At 46.5% G+C, this 16,158-nt stretch overlaps 1 protein-coding gene across 1 annotated transcript; it reads left to right on the top strand.

The window, feature by feature from the left end:
- The first annotated feature begins 1,421 nt into the window (after nt 1-1,421).
- Nucleotides 1,422-15,999, top strand: LOC311115304 (dnaJ homolog subfamily C member 11-like). Its single transcript, XM_084190494.1, has 16 exons — nt 1,422-1,501; nt 2,681-2,810; nt 2,924-2,997; nt 4,942-5,043; nt 5,179-5,307; nt 5,476-5,598; nt 5,719-5,792; nt 5,881-6,070; nt 12,014-12,099; nt 12,313-12,429; nt 12,663-12,818; nt 13,126-13,195; nt 13,318-13,375; nt 13,523-13,665; nt 13,774-13,903; nt 14,052-15,999. Exons 1-16 carry the CDS (start codon nt 1,427-1,429, stop codon nt 14,075-14,077), a joined length of 1,683 nt encoding a protein of 560 aa, XP_084046620.1. The 5' UTR covers nt 1,422-1,426; the 3' UTR covers nt 14,078-15,999.
- The last annotated feature ends 159 nt before the right edge of the window (nt 16,000-16,158 follow it).

Raw genomic sequence — 16,158 nt, 5'->3', positions numbered from 1 at the left:
CAGGGGGCGAGCCCGCTCAACACAGCTACTCTATTGGTTAGAGGCGTGATGATTGACAGCGGGGCTCCTCGGCAATGCCTCGTGAACTCGCGGGCTCTGTATGAGTCCATCATTCCAGTTTTGTATCTAGCTAACTCTGTCCCCGCCCCCAATCTCTCTCTCTCTCTCTCTCTCTCTCTCTCTCACTCCTCTCTCTCTCTCTCTCTCTCTCTCTCTCTCTCTCTCTCTCTCTCTCTCTCTCTCTCTCTCTCTCTCTCTCTCTCTCTCTCTCTCTCTCTCTCTCTCTCTCTCTCTCTCTCTCTCTCTCTCTCTCTCTCTCTCTCAGCCACAGAGGCGATGTAAGACAACCAAATTCCCCCATCAGGACACATCTGCCAGAGCTCTCTGATAGCCTACTGGCTATGATTGCAGGTCGTTGTTGTAAATGCTTTCACAATGCCTTACGAGGCTAACTCAATCATAAGTATTTCTGCAAACAACATGCATCGAAGTTTCTTCCTTTTTAGTGGTCTAGGCTAAGTCTGGGTACCAGTATTTTTAGCTAACATTCCACTCCTTGCCACTCCTGTCATTTGGGAAATGGCTGAACAGAGAAGGCAACCAGGCTAGTCTAGGCCTATTTCACTAAAACGGATTAAATTCAGGAAATAAAGTGAAATTCAATTAATGAATTTTCATTATTTACAGAGACACATGATTGCTTCATTCTAATTCCAAGCCCAGGTCTATAGCAAGGGCCTAATAGGTCGTTAACCTTGCGTCTTACTCAGCTCTTTCTGCAAGATAGTTGTATTAGCCTATGAACTATCAACGAATCAGGAGCCAATTCATGAATAAATAACCTGTCCAATTAAAAAACAGATTAATGAACATACGTCATTGTTTTGGTTCACCTAGGCCTACAAGGGTAATTGGTTTAAATATTTCCATGCCAGGGGCCAAAGCTGAATTGCTAGGCTTAAACTGTCATCATTAACGGCAGCCGTTACTGGTAACGATCACCCATGCCCTGCAGCACTCACTGCCATCAGACACAGTGCGGCAACGCAACCTTTATACGTCGCCTAAAGGTGTGTCATAGAATCATAAAGGAAAATATAAAACGTTCCCACAAGGCAACCACTAAATGCAAATCACGGAAGGAACGGGAAGAAGCCTGGCTCTAACTAGTAGCCTAGGTAACCCTATATAGGTAGAGCTGCTGTGGACTCTTTGTATGTAAATGCCTCTGTCAAAGGGTTTATGACTACATTCTATCACTACATAGGCAACGTTAGAAGTTTCAGGACCATGGACAGCACACACACTTTCACCTTGATATACTTGCATTTCAATGACATGATGTCTGCAGCCCGCCTGGCCACACAGCGGCGCTAGTGCAGACACGTATGGGAGGGGAAGGAGGCGGAGCCGATACAGCGCAAAGATGGCGGCGGCCTTAGACGATGAATTAGAGTTGGATAACCAAGACTATTATTCTCTTCTCAACGTCAGGAAAGAGGTAAGGCTTTAGTGTATTTACATAATGTGCTCGTTTAAACTTTTTATCCAACTGTATGGATAATGTTAAACACCGATTCGATTGGGCATCCCGTTTGGCGAGACAGCTGATGACATTCGCCCGGTAGGTCCATCACTCCCATCACATCGACTCGAGGGATGCTGCAAGACAGACATAGCTGTCAGACGTAGCTACCTGTCAATACTGTTTCTTGAGACGACAACAACAAAGGCAGAAGTCGAATAATATTATTAGTTAACTGTTTTGTTCGCTGAATTGATCAGCTGTGACACTCACTGTTTAGTAGCCCACATTTCCAATGCGATTAACTGCATTTAGCTAGACAGGATAAACAGGGCCAACGGGCATTGGCTCTCATTTACTGATTTGTCACTGCTGGTGTGGCATGGTTCTTCGGAGGTGTATATGTCCCCTGGTGCACAGATAAATAATGTTCTTTATAGGCCTACGTGTCTTATTAAGCAAGTTTCAAGTTTTAGTGTCACATGCAGTGAAATGCCTTTCTTGCAAACTCAAAACCCAACAATGCAATAATCAATAACAATGTATTACTAGAAAAAAACACAAGAAATAAGAATAGGAAATATGAAATACACAATAAAGTAAGTAAGTAAGCATACTATATACAGGAAATATTTACATGTGCAGGGATACTGGAGTGATGGAGGTAGATATGTATAGGGGTAAGGGGACTAGGCAACAGGATATAAGATAAACAGAGTAGCAGCAACTTGTATGTGAGTGGGTGTGCAGGTGTGGAGAGTCAGTATAAATGTATGTGCATATTATGTGTGAGTGAACAAATGATAGAGTGAGTGTTTATGTGTGTTTTGGAATGACAGTGTGTGTAGGGACCTGTGAGTGTGCATAGAGACAGTGCAAAGATTGAAATGAAATGTCAATAAAGATACAAGGTCAACTCAGATAGTCCGTGTAGCTCTTTTGTTAGCTATTTATCAGTCCTACTGCTTGGCAATAAAAGCTGTTCAAGAGCCTGCTGGTGCCAGACTTGATGCACCGGTACCTCTTGCCGTGCGGCAGCAGAGAAAATAGTCTATGGCTTGGGTGGTTGGAGTATGCATGCATTAGGCTATGTCTGCAGAAATCTATATTGTAATCTTTCTCTCTCTGCCCCCCCCCCCTCCCCCTTCTCCCCAGGCCACTCAGGATGAGCTGAAGGCCTCCTATAGGAGGTTATGTATGCTCTACCACCCAGACAGGCACAGAGACCCAGAGCTGAAGAGCCAGGCAGAACAGCTATTTAACCAGGTGCACCAGGCCTATGAGGGTAAGGAATGCATTCCCTGTCACTGATTCTTCTTGACAAGCTGCTTGTCATTTAATTGGACTGTTAAAGTATAAACCTCTATCTCTCTCTTTCACTCCCTTGTCTCTGTCCAGTGCTGAGTGATCCTCAGTCCAGGGCCATCTATGACATCTTTGGGAAGAAAGGCCTGGAGGTGGAGGGATGGGAGGTATGTTCAGCATATGTGTGTGTCAGGGTTTTTGTTAGTAATATTTGGTATTTTGGTATTTTATTAGGATCCCCAAAAGCAGCAGCTACTCCTCCTGGGGTCCACACAAAACATGAAACATGACATAATACAGAACATTAATAGACAAGAACAGCTCAAGGACAGAACTACATCCAATTTTTTTAAAGGCACACGTAGCCTAGATATCAATACATACACACAAACAATCTAGGTCAAATAGGAGAGAGGTGTTGTGCCATGAGGTGTTGCTTTATCTGTTTTTTGGAACCAGGTTTGCTGTTCATTTGAGCAATATGAGATACAACTGAGTTCCATGCAATAATGGCTCTATATAATACTGTACGCTTTCTTGAATTTGTTTTGGATTTGGGGACTGTGAAAAGACTCCTGGTGGCATGTTTGGTGGGGTAAGTGTGTGTGTCAGAGGTGTGTGTTAGTCACAATTTGGGATTTTCAACACATTAATGTTTCTTATAAAAAGAAGCCGGCTTTTGTCCCCCCCCCCCCAATTTTTTTTTTTTTATGTAAATACCAGTCGATGTAAATACATTTGACCGGTCATGCTTATCGGTCTATAGGTTAATTTACATAATTTAGTGGAAATGAATTGCGCGTGTGTATTTTCAATAGAGGTTATGATTCTTATTTATCACACGCACACAGTATACAGATACAGAGCCTAGTTTGAGCGGAAAATCTGTCAGACAGAGCAAGAGCTGCTGCTACAGGTCCTGTTGCTGCTGGAGTGAAATGTGCTCTTATAAGCCCAATCATTTTTCAACAATTCTAAATGCAATCGCGTGTTAAACAGTTTTGATGGACACGATTAAAAATAGCTTCTATTTTTATTTCTCAACTGGTAATTCAAGTGCGCTTCCCATTCACCTTTCAAGTGTTTAGGCAACGGCAGGCAGGCTTCAGCGTGTCACACACCACTTTGCAATGTGAGCTGGAGGCAGTATGTATTTTGAAAACATATACTTAATTGTATGCCACATTTTATAAAGACTTCCATATGCCATTTGAAACGAGTAGCCTATTTCTCTCATGTTTTATTGGTTTTCAAACAATTAGTGTTACATTTTTCTTTCACAATCCTAGTCATATTAGCAACCCATGCTAGTTGTTGCATCTTTAGATCTCCAATCTTTCTAAATTTGGATATTTTCATCTCTGTAACATGAAACTGCTCGCATGTGCAGTGCGCTATTGACAACAGTGTTTTCCCGTTAATTGCATTATGGAACGAACATTCGCGAGAAGCCTACTGCCGTCTACGCACTGCTGCAAAACTATAATGTGAACAAATAATGGTTGATCAACATTTTAAACTAAACGTTCTAATGCTTTTTAAAGTTATTTTGATGGACTGGTTGTATGAATTTGGGATTTGTCGTCCCACAACTGTCCCAGAGTCTGTTTGGAATAGGCTATTTAATTCTCGCACAGAACGACAAGCTGACCAATAGAATAGGTAACATTTTCTACTAAGGGGGATAGTAGATTGACATAGGCAAGTGATTTTGCTGTTCCTTTCTTATCTTGTTGGCTGAGGAAAAGTAAATGTGGACAGTTGTTCTAACATATTCAAAGTGCGCATCGGAATTTGGTAAGAAGGACACACACCATTGCATCCTCGGAGTTGCATGTTCTGTTTAGATGAATTGCCATAATCTAAATGTGATTTCTGTCATTCTGAGCACCATGGGTAGACACCATAATCGGGTTACGCACCCAATGCATATGGGTCAAAATGTCTGCCGGTCAAATGTCCGGCGCCACATTTTCCTAATGGAAACCCTGTTGTGTGTGTGTGTGTGTGTGTGTGTGTGTGTGTACTTAAGTAGTAATGACACAATAGTAACTGAGATGATAACTGAGGAGCGTGTGTGTGCGTGTGTGCGTGTGTTCATGTGTGTGGAGATTGTGGAGAGGAAGAGGACCCCATTAGAGATCCGTGAGGAGTATGAGCGGCTGCAGAGAGAGAGGGAGGAGAGGAGGCTACAGCAGAGGACCAACCCCAAGGTACACATACAAATACTTCTTCCCTGAGCCTCTTACAGAAATATCCACGGCAGGGTAATATCTACAGACTTTCTCTGTGTGAAGTGTACTATCAGAACGATGTGTTTGTGTTCTCATGTCTCTCTGTGTGTTCAGGGTACCATCAGTGTGGGAGTAGATGCCACAGACCTGTTTGATCGTTATGAGGAGGACTTTGAGGAAATGCCTGGAGGAGGATTCCCTCACATCGAGATCAACAGGATGCACATCTCCCAGTCTATAGAGGTATACACACACACACGCACGCCCGTACGCGTGGTCTGATTCCTTGTTGGTCACACACATACACAGACACACACACACTAGCTAAAAAACGTCCGTTGTGATACATTAACGTGTGTTATGCTTATGTGTTTCCATTGTGTTTACCTGTGTATGTGGGCGTGTGTGTAGGCTCCGTTGACTAACTCTGACACTGCAATGCTGTCTGGCTCTCTCTCCACACACAACGGCAACGGAGGAGGCAACATCAACATGACTGTCCGCCGTGTCACATCTGCCAAGGGCTGGGGAGAGGTATACACACACACACACATTTTATCTCCCTTGTTTCTGAGAGAACACAGGAAGGATATTGACTGACATGTGTCTGTGTTTCACTCTGTCTGCTTGTGATTTTCTCTCTTGTGTGTGTAGTTGGAGTTTGGTGCAGGGGACATACTGGGACCTCTATTTGGGATGAAGGTGTTCCGTAACCTGACTCCACGATGGTGAGTGGCCAATCGAGGGGAGAGGATATGGCCCTCTTTACACTACAACAATTATAATGCTAGTCATTTCCCTCTCTCTTTTTGTTAGTTTCCTGACGGCTCAGTGTGGTATGCAGTTCTCTCCCCGTGGCGTGCGTCCCAGCTGTTCTTTAATGACAGCACGTCACCTAGACCAGAACACTATAGGTTACCTGCAATGGCGATGGGGACCGCACAGCGCTATGACCACTAGTGTGGTTCGAGACACCAAGACCAGCCACTTCACCCTGGCCCTGCAGGTACACTGCACACACATACACACAGAGACACACACAGGCAGATACACACACACACACATACAGTGAGGGAAAAAAGTATTTGATCCCCTGCTGATTTTGTACGTTTGCCCACTGACAAAGAAATGATCAGTCTATAATTTTAATGGTAGGTTTATTTGAACAGTGAGAGACAGAATAACAACAACAAAATTCAGAAAAACGCATGTACATTTTTTTTGAAATTGATTAGCATTTTAATGAGGGAAATAAGTATTTGACCCCCTCTCAATCAGAAAGATTTCTGGCTCCCGGGTGTCTTTTATACAGGTAACGAGCTGAGATTAGGAGCACACTCTTAAAGGGAGTGCTCCTAATCTCAGCTTGTTACCTGTATAAAAGACACCTGTCCACAGAAGCAATCAATCAATCAGATTCCAAACTCTCCACCATGGCCAAGACCAAAGAGCTCTCCAAGGATGTCAGGGACAAGATTGTAGACCTACACAAGGCTGGAATGGGCTACAAGACCATCGCCAAGCAGCTTGGTGTGATTATTCGCAAATGGAAGAAACACAAAAGAACTGTCAATCTCCCTCGGCCTGGGGCTCCATGCAAGATCTCACCTCGTGGAGTTGCAATGATCATGAGAACGGTGAGGAATCAGCCCAGAACTACACGGGAGGATCTTGTCAATGATCTCAAGGCAGCTGGGACCATAGTCGCCAAGAAAACAATTGGTAACACACTACGCCGTGAAGGACTGAAATCCTGCAGCGCCCGCAAGGTCCCCCTGCTCAAGAAAGCACATATACAGGGCCGTCTGAAGTTTGCCAATGAACATCTGAATGATTCAGAGGAGAACTGGGTGAAAGTGGTGGTCAGATGAGACCAAAATGGAGCTCTTTGGCATCAACTCAACTCACCGTGTTTGGAGGAGGAGGAATGCTGCCTATGACCCCAAGAACACCATCCCCACCGTCAAACATGGAGGTGGAAACATTATGCCTTGGGGGTGTTTTTCTGCTAAGGGGACAGGACAACTTCACCGCATCAAAGGGACGATGGACGGGGCCATGTACCGTCAAATCTTGGGTGAGAACCTCCTTCCCTCAGCCAGGGCATTGAAAATGGGTCGTGGATGGGTATTCCAGCATGACAATGACCCAAAACACACGGCCAAGGCAACAAAGAAGTGGCTCAAGAAGAAGCACATTAAGGTCCTGGAGTGGCCTAGCCAGTCTCCAGACCTTAATCCCATAGAAAATCTGTGGAGGGAGCTGAAGATTCGAGTTGCCAAACGTCAGCCTCGAAACAGAGGAGTGGAACAAAATCCCTCCTGAGATGTGTGCAAACCTGGTGGCCAACTACAAGAAACGTCTGACCTCTGTGATTGCCAACATGGGTTTTTCCACCAAGTACTAAGTCATGTTTTGCAGAGGGGTCAAATACTTATTTCCCTCATTAAAATGCAAATCAATTTATAACGTTTTTGACATGAGTTTTTCTGGATTTATTTGTTGTTATTCTGTCTCTCACTGTTCAAATAAACCTACCATTAAAATTATAGACTGATTATGTCTTTGTTAGTGGGCAAACGTACAAAATCAGCAGGAGATCAAATACTTTTTTCCCTCACTGTACATACAGTGCATTCGGAAAGTATGCAGATCCCTTCACTTTTTCCACATTTTGTTACGTTACAGCCTTATTTTAAAATTGATTAAATACACAATACAATAATGACAAAGCGAAAACAGGTTTTTATAATTTTTTGCAAATGTATAAAAAAATAAAATAAAACAAACTTATTTACATAAGTATTCAGACCCTTTGCTATGGGACTCGAAATTGAGCTCAGGTGCATCCTGTTTCCATTGATCATCCTTGAGATGTTTCTACAACTTGATTGGAGTCCACCTGTGGTAAATTCAATTGATTGGACATGATTTGGAAAGGCACACACCTGTCTATATAAGGTCCCACAGTTGACAGTGCATGTCAGAGTAAAAACCAAGCCATGAGCTCGAAGGAATTGTCCGTGGAGCTCCGAGACAGGATTTCGTCGAGGCACAGATCTGGGGAAGGGTACAAAAAAATTCTGCAGCATTGAAGGTCCCAAGAACACAGTGGCCTCCACCACCAAGACTCTTCCTAGAGCTGGCCACCAAACTGAGCAATCGGGGGAGAAGGGCCTTGGTTAGGGAGGTGACCAAGAACCCGATGGTCACTCTGACAGAGCTCCAGAGTTCCTCTGTGGAGATGGGAGAACCTTCCAGAAGGACAACCATCTCTGCAGCACTCCACCAATCAGGCCTTTATGGTAGAGTGGCCAGACGGAAGCCACTCCTCAGTAAAAGGCACATTACAGCCCGCTTGGAGTTTGCCAAAAGGCACCTAAAGGACTCTCAGACCATTAGAAACAAGATTCTCTGGTCTGATGAAACCAAGATTGAACTCTTTGGCCTGAATGCCAAGCGTCACGTCTGGAGGAAACCAGGCACCTCTCATCACCTGGCCAATGCCATCCCTACGGTGAAGCATGGTGGTGGCAGCATCATGCTGTGTGGATGTTTTTCAGCGTCAGGGACTTGGACACTAGTCAGGATCGAGGGAAAGATGAACGGAGCAAAGTACAGAGAGATCCTTGATGAAAACCTGCTCCAGGGCGCTAAGGACCTCAGACTGGGGCGAAGGTTCGCCTTCCAACAGGACAGCGACCCTAAGCATACAGCCAAGACCACGCAGGAGTGGCTTCGGGACAAGTCTCTGAATGTCCTTGAGTGGCCCAGCCAGAGCCCAGACTTGAGCCCGATCAAACATCTCTGGAGAAGGCCTCCCAAGTGGCGCAGTTGTCTAAGGCACTGCATCGCTATAGCTGTGCAGCAACGCTCCCCATCCAACCTGACAGAGCTTGAGAGGATCTGCAGAGAAGAATGGGAGAAACTCCCCAAATACAGGTGTGCCAAGCTTCATACCCAAGAAGACTCAAGGCTGTAATCGCTGCCAAAGGTGTTTCAACAAAGTACTGAATAAAGGGTCTGAATACTTATGTAAATGTAATATTTCCTTTGTTTTTATAAATACATTTGCAAACATTTCTAAAAACCTGTTTTTGCTTTGTCATTATGAGGTGTTGTGTGTACATTGATGAGATGAATTTTTTTTTAGGCTGTAACGTAACAGAATCTGGAAAAAGTGAAGGTGTCTGAATACTTTCCAAATGCACTGTACATACATACATACATACATACATACATACATACATACATACATACACACACACGACACAAGCAGACACACACACGCAGACACACACACACACACACACACACACACACACACACACACACACCTGTGCAACTGTGATTATGTTGAGGTGGGTGTTAGAGCTAGTAGGATGACCAACCATGTTCTTCTGTGCCCTCACTCCTCACCTTGTTTCCTCTCCCCCTCTAGCTGGGTGTCCCTCACTCCTCACCTTGTTTCCTCTCCCCCTCTAGCTGGGTGTCCCTCACTCCTCACCTTGTTTCCTCTCCCCCTCTAGCTGGGTGTCCCTCACTCCTCACCTTGTTTCCTCTCCCCCTCTAGCTGGGTGTCCCTCACTCCTCACCTTGTTTCCTCTCCCCCTCTAGCTGGGTGTCCCTCACTCCTCACCTTGTTTCCTCTCCCCCTCTAGCTGGGTGTCCCTCACTCCTCACCTTGTTTCCTCTCCCCCTCTAGCTGGGTGTCCCTCACTCCTCACCTTGTTTCCTCTCCCCCTCTAGCTGGGTGTCCCTCACTCCTCACCTTGTTTCCTCTCCCCCTCTAGCTGGGTGTCCCTCACTCCTCACCTTGTTTCCTCTCCCCCTCTAGCTGGGTGTCCCTCACTCCTCACCTTGTTTCCTCTCCCCCTCTAGCTGGGTGTCCCTCACTCCTCACCTTGTTTCCTCTCCCCCTCTAGCTGGGTGTCCCTCACTCCTCACCTTGTTTCCTCTCCCCCTCTAGCTGGGTGTCCCTCACTCCTCACCTTGTTCCCTCTCCCCCTCTAGCTGGGTGTCCCTCACTCCTCACCTTGTTTCCTCTCCCCCTCTAGCTGGGTGTCCCTCACTCCTCACCTTGTTTCCTCTCCCCCTCTAGCTGGGTGTGCCTCACTCCTCACCTTGTTTCCTCTCCCCCTCTAGCTGGGTGTCCCTCACTCCTCACCTTGTTTCCTCTCCCCCTCTAGCTGGGTGTCCCTCACTCCTCACCTTGTTTCCTCTCCCCCTCTAGCTGGGTGTCCCTCACTCCTCACCTTGCTTCCTCTCCCCCTCTAGCTGGGTGTCCCTCACTCCTCACCTTGTTTCCTCTCCCCCTCTAGCTGGGTGTCCCTCACTCCTCACCTTGTTTCCTCTCCCCCTCTAGCTGGGTGTCCCTCACTCCTCACCTTGTTTCCTCTCCCCCTCTAGCTGGGTGTCCCTCACTCCTCACCTTGTTTCCTCTCCCCCTCTAGCTGGGTGTCCCTCACTCCTCACCTTGTTTCCTCTCCCCCTCTAGCTGGGTGTCCCTCACTCCTCACCTTGTTTCCTCTCCCCCTCTAGCTGGGTGTCCCTCACTCCTCACCTTGCTTCCTCTCCCCCTCTAGCTGGGTGTCCCTCACTCCTCACCTTGTTTCCTCTCCCCCTCTAGCTGGGTGTCCCTCACTCCTCACCTTGTTTCCTCTCCCCCTCTAGCTGGGTGTCCCTCACTCCTCACCTTGTTTCCTCTCCCCCTCTAGCTGGGTGTCCCTCACTCCTCACCTTGTTTCCTCTCCCCCTCTAGCCGGGTGTCCCTCACTCCTCACCTTGTTTCCTCTCCCCCTCTAGCCGGGTGTCCCTCACTCCTCACCTTGTTACCTCTCCCCCTCTAGCCGGGTGTCCCTCACTCCTCACCTTGTTTCCTCTCCCCCTCTAGCCGGGTGTCCCTCACTCCTCACCTTGCTTCCTCTCCCCCTCTAGCTGGGTGTCCCTCACTCCTCACCTTGTTTCCTCTCCCCCTCTAGCTGGGTGTCCCTCACTCCTCACCTTGTTTCCTCTCCCCCTCTAGCTGGGTGTCCCTCACTCCTCACCTTGTTTCCTCTCCCCCTCTAGCTGGGTGTCCCTCACTCCTCACCTTGTTTCCTCTCCCCCTCTAGCTGGGTGTCCCTCACTCCTCACCTTGTTTCCTCTCCCCCTCTAGCTGGGTGTCCCTCACTCCTCACCTTGCTTCCTCTCCCCCTCTAGCTGGGTGTCCCTCACTCCTCACCTTGTTTCCTCTCCCCCTCTAGCTGGGTGTCCCTCACTCCTCACCTTGTTTCCTCTCCCCCTCTAGCTGGGTGTCCCTCACTCCTCACCTTGTTTCCTCTCCCCCTCTAGCCGGGTGTCCCTCACTCCTCACCTTGTTTCCTCTCCCCCTCTAGCCGGGTGTCCCTCACTCCTCACCTTGTTACCTCTCCCCCTCTAGCCGGGTGTCCCTCACTCCTCACCTTGTTTCCTCTCCCCCTCTAGCCGGGTGTCCCTCACTCCTCACCTTGCTTCCTCTCCCCCTCTAGCTGGGTGTCCCTCACTCCTCACCTTGTTTCCTCTCCCCCTCTAGCTGGGTGTCCCTCACTCCTCACCTTGTTTCCTCTCCCCCTCTAGCTGGGTGTCCCTCACTCCTCACCTTGTTTCCTCTCCCCCTCTAGCTGGGTGTCCCTCACTCCTCACCTTGTTTCCTCTCCCCCTCTAGCTGGGTGTCCCTCATTCCTCACCTTGTTTCCTCTCCCCCTCTAGCTGGGTGTCCCTCACTCCTCACCTTGTTTCCTCTCTCCCTCTAGCTGGGTGTCCCTCACTCCTCACCTTGTTTCCTCTCCCCCTCTAGCTGGGTGTCCCTCACTCCTCACCTTGTTTCCTCTCCCCCTCTAGCTGGGTGTCCCTCACTCCTCACCTTGTTTCCTCTCCCCCTCTAGCTGGGTGTCCCTCACTCCTCACCTTGTTTCCTCTCCCCCTCTAGCTGGGTGTCCCTCATTCCTATCTGATGATGAGTTACCAGTACAAGTTCCAGGATGAGGACCAGACCAAGGTCAAGGGATCGATCAAGTACGTACACACACCCTATTATACTACTCAGTTTATACACTGCTCCCAATCCCCCTTTCGAGAAGGAACCCGCAAGTAAGAATTTCACTGGATTATGTATACCATGCATATCCCGTACTAATACAACTTGAAACTTGAAACTACATGTGAATACCTAAGGTGGGAGTCTGGCCCTTATTGGTGTTGTGGTGTGTGTTTTTTTCTGTGTGTCAGGACTGGTTGGTTTGGTACAGTGTTGGAGTATGGAGCAGAGAGGAAGATCAGTCGGCACAGTGTCCTGGCTGCTACTGTCAGTGTCGGAGTGCCACAAGGAGTCACCCTCAAAATCAGGTACTACAACACAAGTACAGTCTATGTGTAATACAGTGTGTATGTGCAACGTGTAATACAGTTTAGTACAGTGTATAATACAGTGTGTGTGTGTGTGCATGAGTGGCATGTCTGTCTGTGTCTTGGCTACCATATTTAGCTTTGGAAGTTCAGGTTTGCCCCAAAATCAGGTGATAGTATTATTACTTTTCATAGTACAGTATGTACTGTAACTTGTTTCCTTTTCTCCCTAGGTTGGCTCGTGCCAATCAGACCTATCTGTTCCCAGTCCACCTGACAGACCAGCTGCTGCCCAGTGCAGTGTTCTACGCCACCGTGGGGCCTCTACTAGTCTACATGGCCATACACAGACTGGTCGTTATACCATACACACGCTCCCAGAAACAACAGTGAGCTTCTCTCCTTCCCTCACTCACTCACTCACACACACACACCCTCTGCAGATTTACTTGGCAGACTAGTTATTAGACCCAGGAATAACTCACATCTTGTTCTGTCTGTCTGTTCCTGTCTTTCTCTGTCTGTCCCTGTCTGTCCCTCTCTTTCTATGTTTGTCTCTGTCTCTGTCCCTGTCTGTCCCTGTTTGTCCCTATCTGTCTGTCTGTCTCTGTCTGTTCCTGTCTGTCCCTGTCTGTTTCTGTCTTTTCATGTCTTTCACTGTCTGTCTGTCCCTGTCTGTCTCTGTCTGTCCCACAGAGATCTGGAGCTACAGAGGAAGAGCTCAGAAGTAGACATGGTCAAGAAGAAACAAGAGGCAGAGTCAGCTGTGAGGAACACCCCTACATACTACACATACAGACACACAGCATGTTTACTGTATGCTCATTGATTATCATTGAGATCATTGTATGTTCAACCCCTTCCCCCCTGTCTTTCTCCCTGACTCAGGTTCTGCTGATGCAGGAGTCTGTGAGGAGAATCATCGAGGGAGAGGAATCTAAGATGGGTGAGTAAGCACACTCACACGTATGCACGCCCACACACGCTCTTGACCAATGTCTTGACTCTTAGGAAACACTGTTTTTCAGTGAGTTGCCTTTTCAATCATTCTGACTCAGCTGTGTGTGTGTGTGTGTCCATCTTCCTGTTCCAGGTCTGATCATCCTGAATGCGTGGTATGGAAAGTTTGTGACAGACAACTGCGCGCGCCAAGAGAGAGCTCAGGTTATAGATGTTACTGTCCCTCTGCAGTGCCTGGTCAAGGACTCCAAACTCATACTCACTGAGGCATCAAAGGTAAGGATGTGTGTGTGTGTGTGGGGGGTGGAATTTTTCTATGACCTGTGTCTGTGTGTGTAACCAGCCCCCCCCCCCCCCTTCCTCTGTCTGTCTGTGTGTGTGTAGGCGGGGTTGCCAGGTTTCTATGACCCATGTTTAGGAGAGGATAAGAGTCTGAAGCTGCTGTATCAGTTCAGGGGGGTGATGCACCAAGTCCTCTCAGCAGACACTGAGGCTCTACGGATACCCAAGCAGTGTAAGTATACAACCACAACACAACCACTATATAACCACAGTATAACCATAATGCTACTGTAACCACAACCATATCATAACCTGTTTACAACAAAAAACTTTCAACTCCATTACATTACACTAAGCTAAATATTCCCTGTATTTCTCAGCTCACAGAATCGATGCTGAGGCGTAGGAACCCTCTGTTACGGGAGCAACGAGGGGCAAGTGGAGACATAGACAGACAGACAGACAGACATTGACAGACATTGACAGAAGGACTGACAAGCGGAGGTCGAGAGACAAACAAAGTTAATAGAAATTCTCTTTCTCTTTCCCCATCACATTTATGAATTCAGACATGAGTTCCTCCTCTCATCTTCTCCATCCCAGTGGTGGAGGATGTGGGCAGTCCTCTCCTCTCTCGAAACCCACTAGATACCTCTCTTTTAGCCATTGTTGTTTCCACTCTGTGTGTGTGTGTGTGGTTGCGTGTGTGCGTGTGTGTGGAAAATGTACTGATATCTCCCTTTCTCCCCTCATCTCCCCAGAAAGGTGCAATATGACTCCTGGTGTACATATCAGTGAAGTCTGCTACAGTTAATATTGTACAACTAATATTATACCACTGTACTATACTAGTTGTACTAATGTTTTACACCACTAACTCATGCTAACGTTAAGGTTACAACAGAACTATGCATGAAAACGTGTTCATCAGTACCACTATACTGTGCCAGTCATTCTAATAACACATAAGGGCACACCCATAAGGGTTTCAAATAATTATGAGAATATTAACACTAGTCTATTTTTAAGGCACCCCAATAGCCAATGTGTGATTGGATCCCTGGTAGGCTTGGTTGAGTTGGTATGATTGAGATGGATGCTGGGGAAGCACTGCCTGAGCAACAGTGACGAGTAGAGAGAAAGTCCAATGATGTCATTCATATATACATCATGGTGTATATATATTATTTATATAATGTTTATGAGAAAGCCTCTGTGAGAGTAAGTTTGCTACTAAAGCATCTATGCACGTACATCTATCTATCAGTCACTGTCAATGGAAACAACAGGCAAGTGGGATGTGGTGGGACTATTGTACTTTTATGTATACATTTATTTGTTTAGACCTGGTCATATCAGATCATCAAAATGATGATGGTGATGAAGAGTATTATAATGTATTAGTCAATCCATCCTTTATGTGCCATACCTTCAGTTTCCATGGTAATATTGTTTGTCCCTGTTGTCTTGTTTATATGTTTTTATAGCCGTGTGTAATATCCTGTAATACTATAGACCAAACAGATACACACTGTTCTACTTGACACATTGACTAATTATTGACTGACAGTGTTGGTCCTTTCTGTCTCTGTCTGTGAAGGCAATATACTGTATAGGCTATTGATGAGTGACATAGTTGAACTCAAATCAGTAAATGTACTGTATGTATTTTTGTCAATGTATAGGCAAAGGTTAAAATTGTTTTTTTCAGTGGTGGAAACTGAAGAATGATATACTTTTCAACACAGTTCTGGTCCATTCCCACTGTATGCTGTCCCCTATCCTACGGTGCTGAAACCCCCAATGGAACCGCATTTACAGGTCTGTGTAGTCAGAACACGGGATCTATTCTATGTCATGTATTTGAGCAGAAAGTCACTCATCCTCTCCGGTGTTTTGCCCTAGAGCTGAGTCAGTTTGGTGGATCAGGTTATCGGGTTGTTAGCAACTGTACTTGTCGGTCTCTTCTTACCAGTTAAGATTTTGTAGACCGTATTTGTGAATGAGGTTGACTGACTCAAACACCCAACACACTTTACAGAATGAGGCAAGAACAAGCAAACATTCACCCCATTTGAGACACAACACTTTTCTTCCTCCATTAAGGATGTTTGCTCATAATGTCCCCTTCGCATGCTGTTAGCCTCCATGTTAAAGTCAGCCCTGCCACTAGTCACCCACTCATCACTGTTCTTTCAGCCACCACCCTAAGGTCCACTGTTACATTCCTGCCCTTGCCATGACCCAAACTGTCTAAAATTGATGTGTTTGGAGCTAGTGGACTATGTAGTCATGTAAAGATATAACAAATAAAAAGATGAGCCACGGACTCATGTCTTTTTTTAAAGACAAAAGCTACATTACAGTGATATCAGAGCTTGGTCCCAGATATGTTCATGCTTTTGCCTACTCTATTAGTCAAGCCAAACATTTGTTTGGCACGCCAATTCCAAAAGGAGTTGGCAAGACAGCAGAAACTGACTGGCA

The sequence above is a fragment of the Coregonus lavaretus genome, assembly GCF_964263955.1.
Source record: "Coregonus lavaretus genome assembly, contig: HAP1_SCAFFOLD_4700, whole genome shotgun sequence".
Taxonomy (NCBI): domain Eukaryota; kingdom Metazoa; phylum Chordata; class Actinopteri; order Salmoniformes; family Salmonidae; genus Coregonus; species Coregonus lavaretus.
Note: the sequence above shows the minus strand (reverse complement) of the source record. Positions and strands in the feature narration are given on the sequence as shown.

Coding starts and splice junctions, on each gene's coding strand:
- LOC311115304 (XM_084190494.1), top strand. CDS start 1,427: ATGGCGGCGGCCTTAGACGATGAATTAGAGTTGGATAACCAAGACTAT. Junction 1,502..2,680: donor TTCTCAACGTCAGGAAAGAG/GTAAGGCTTTAG, acceptor CCTTCTCCCCAG/GCCACTCAGGATGAGCTGAA. Junction 13,196..13,317: donor AACAAGAGGCAGAGTCAGCT/GTGAGGAACACC, acceptor TCCCTGACTCAG/GTTCTGCTGATGCAGGAGTC.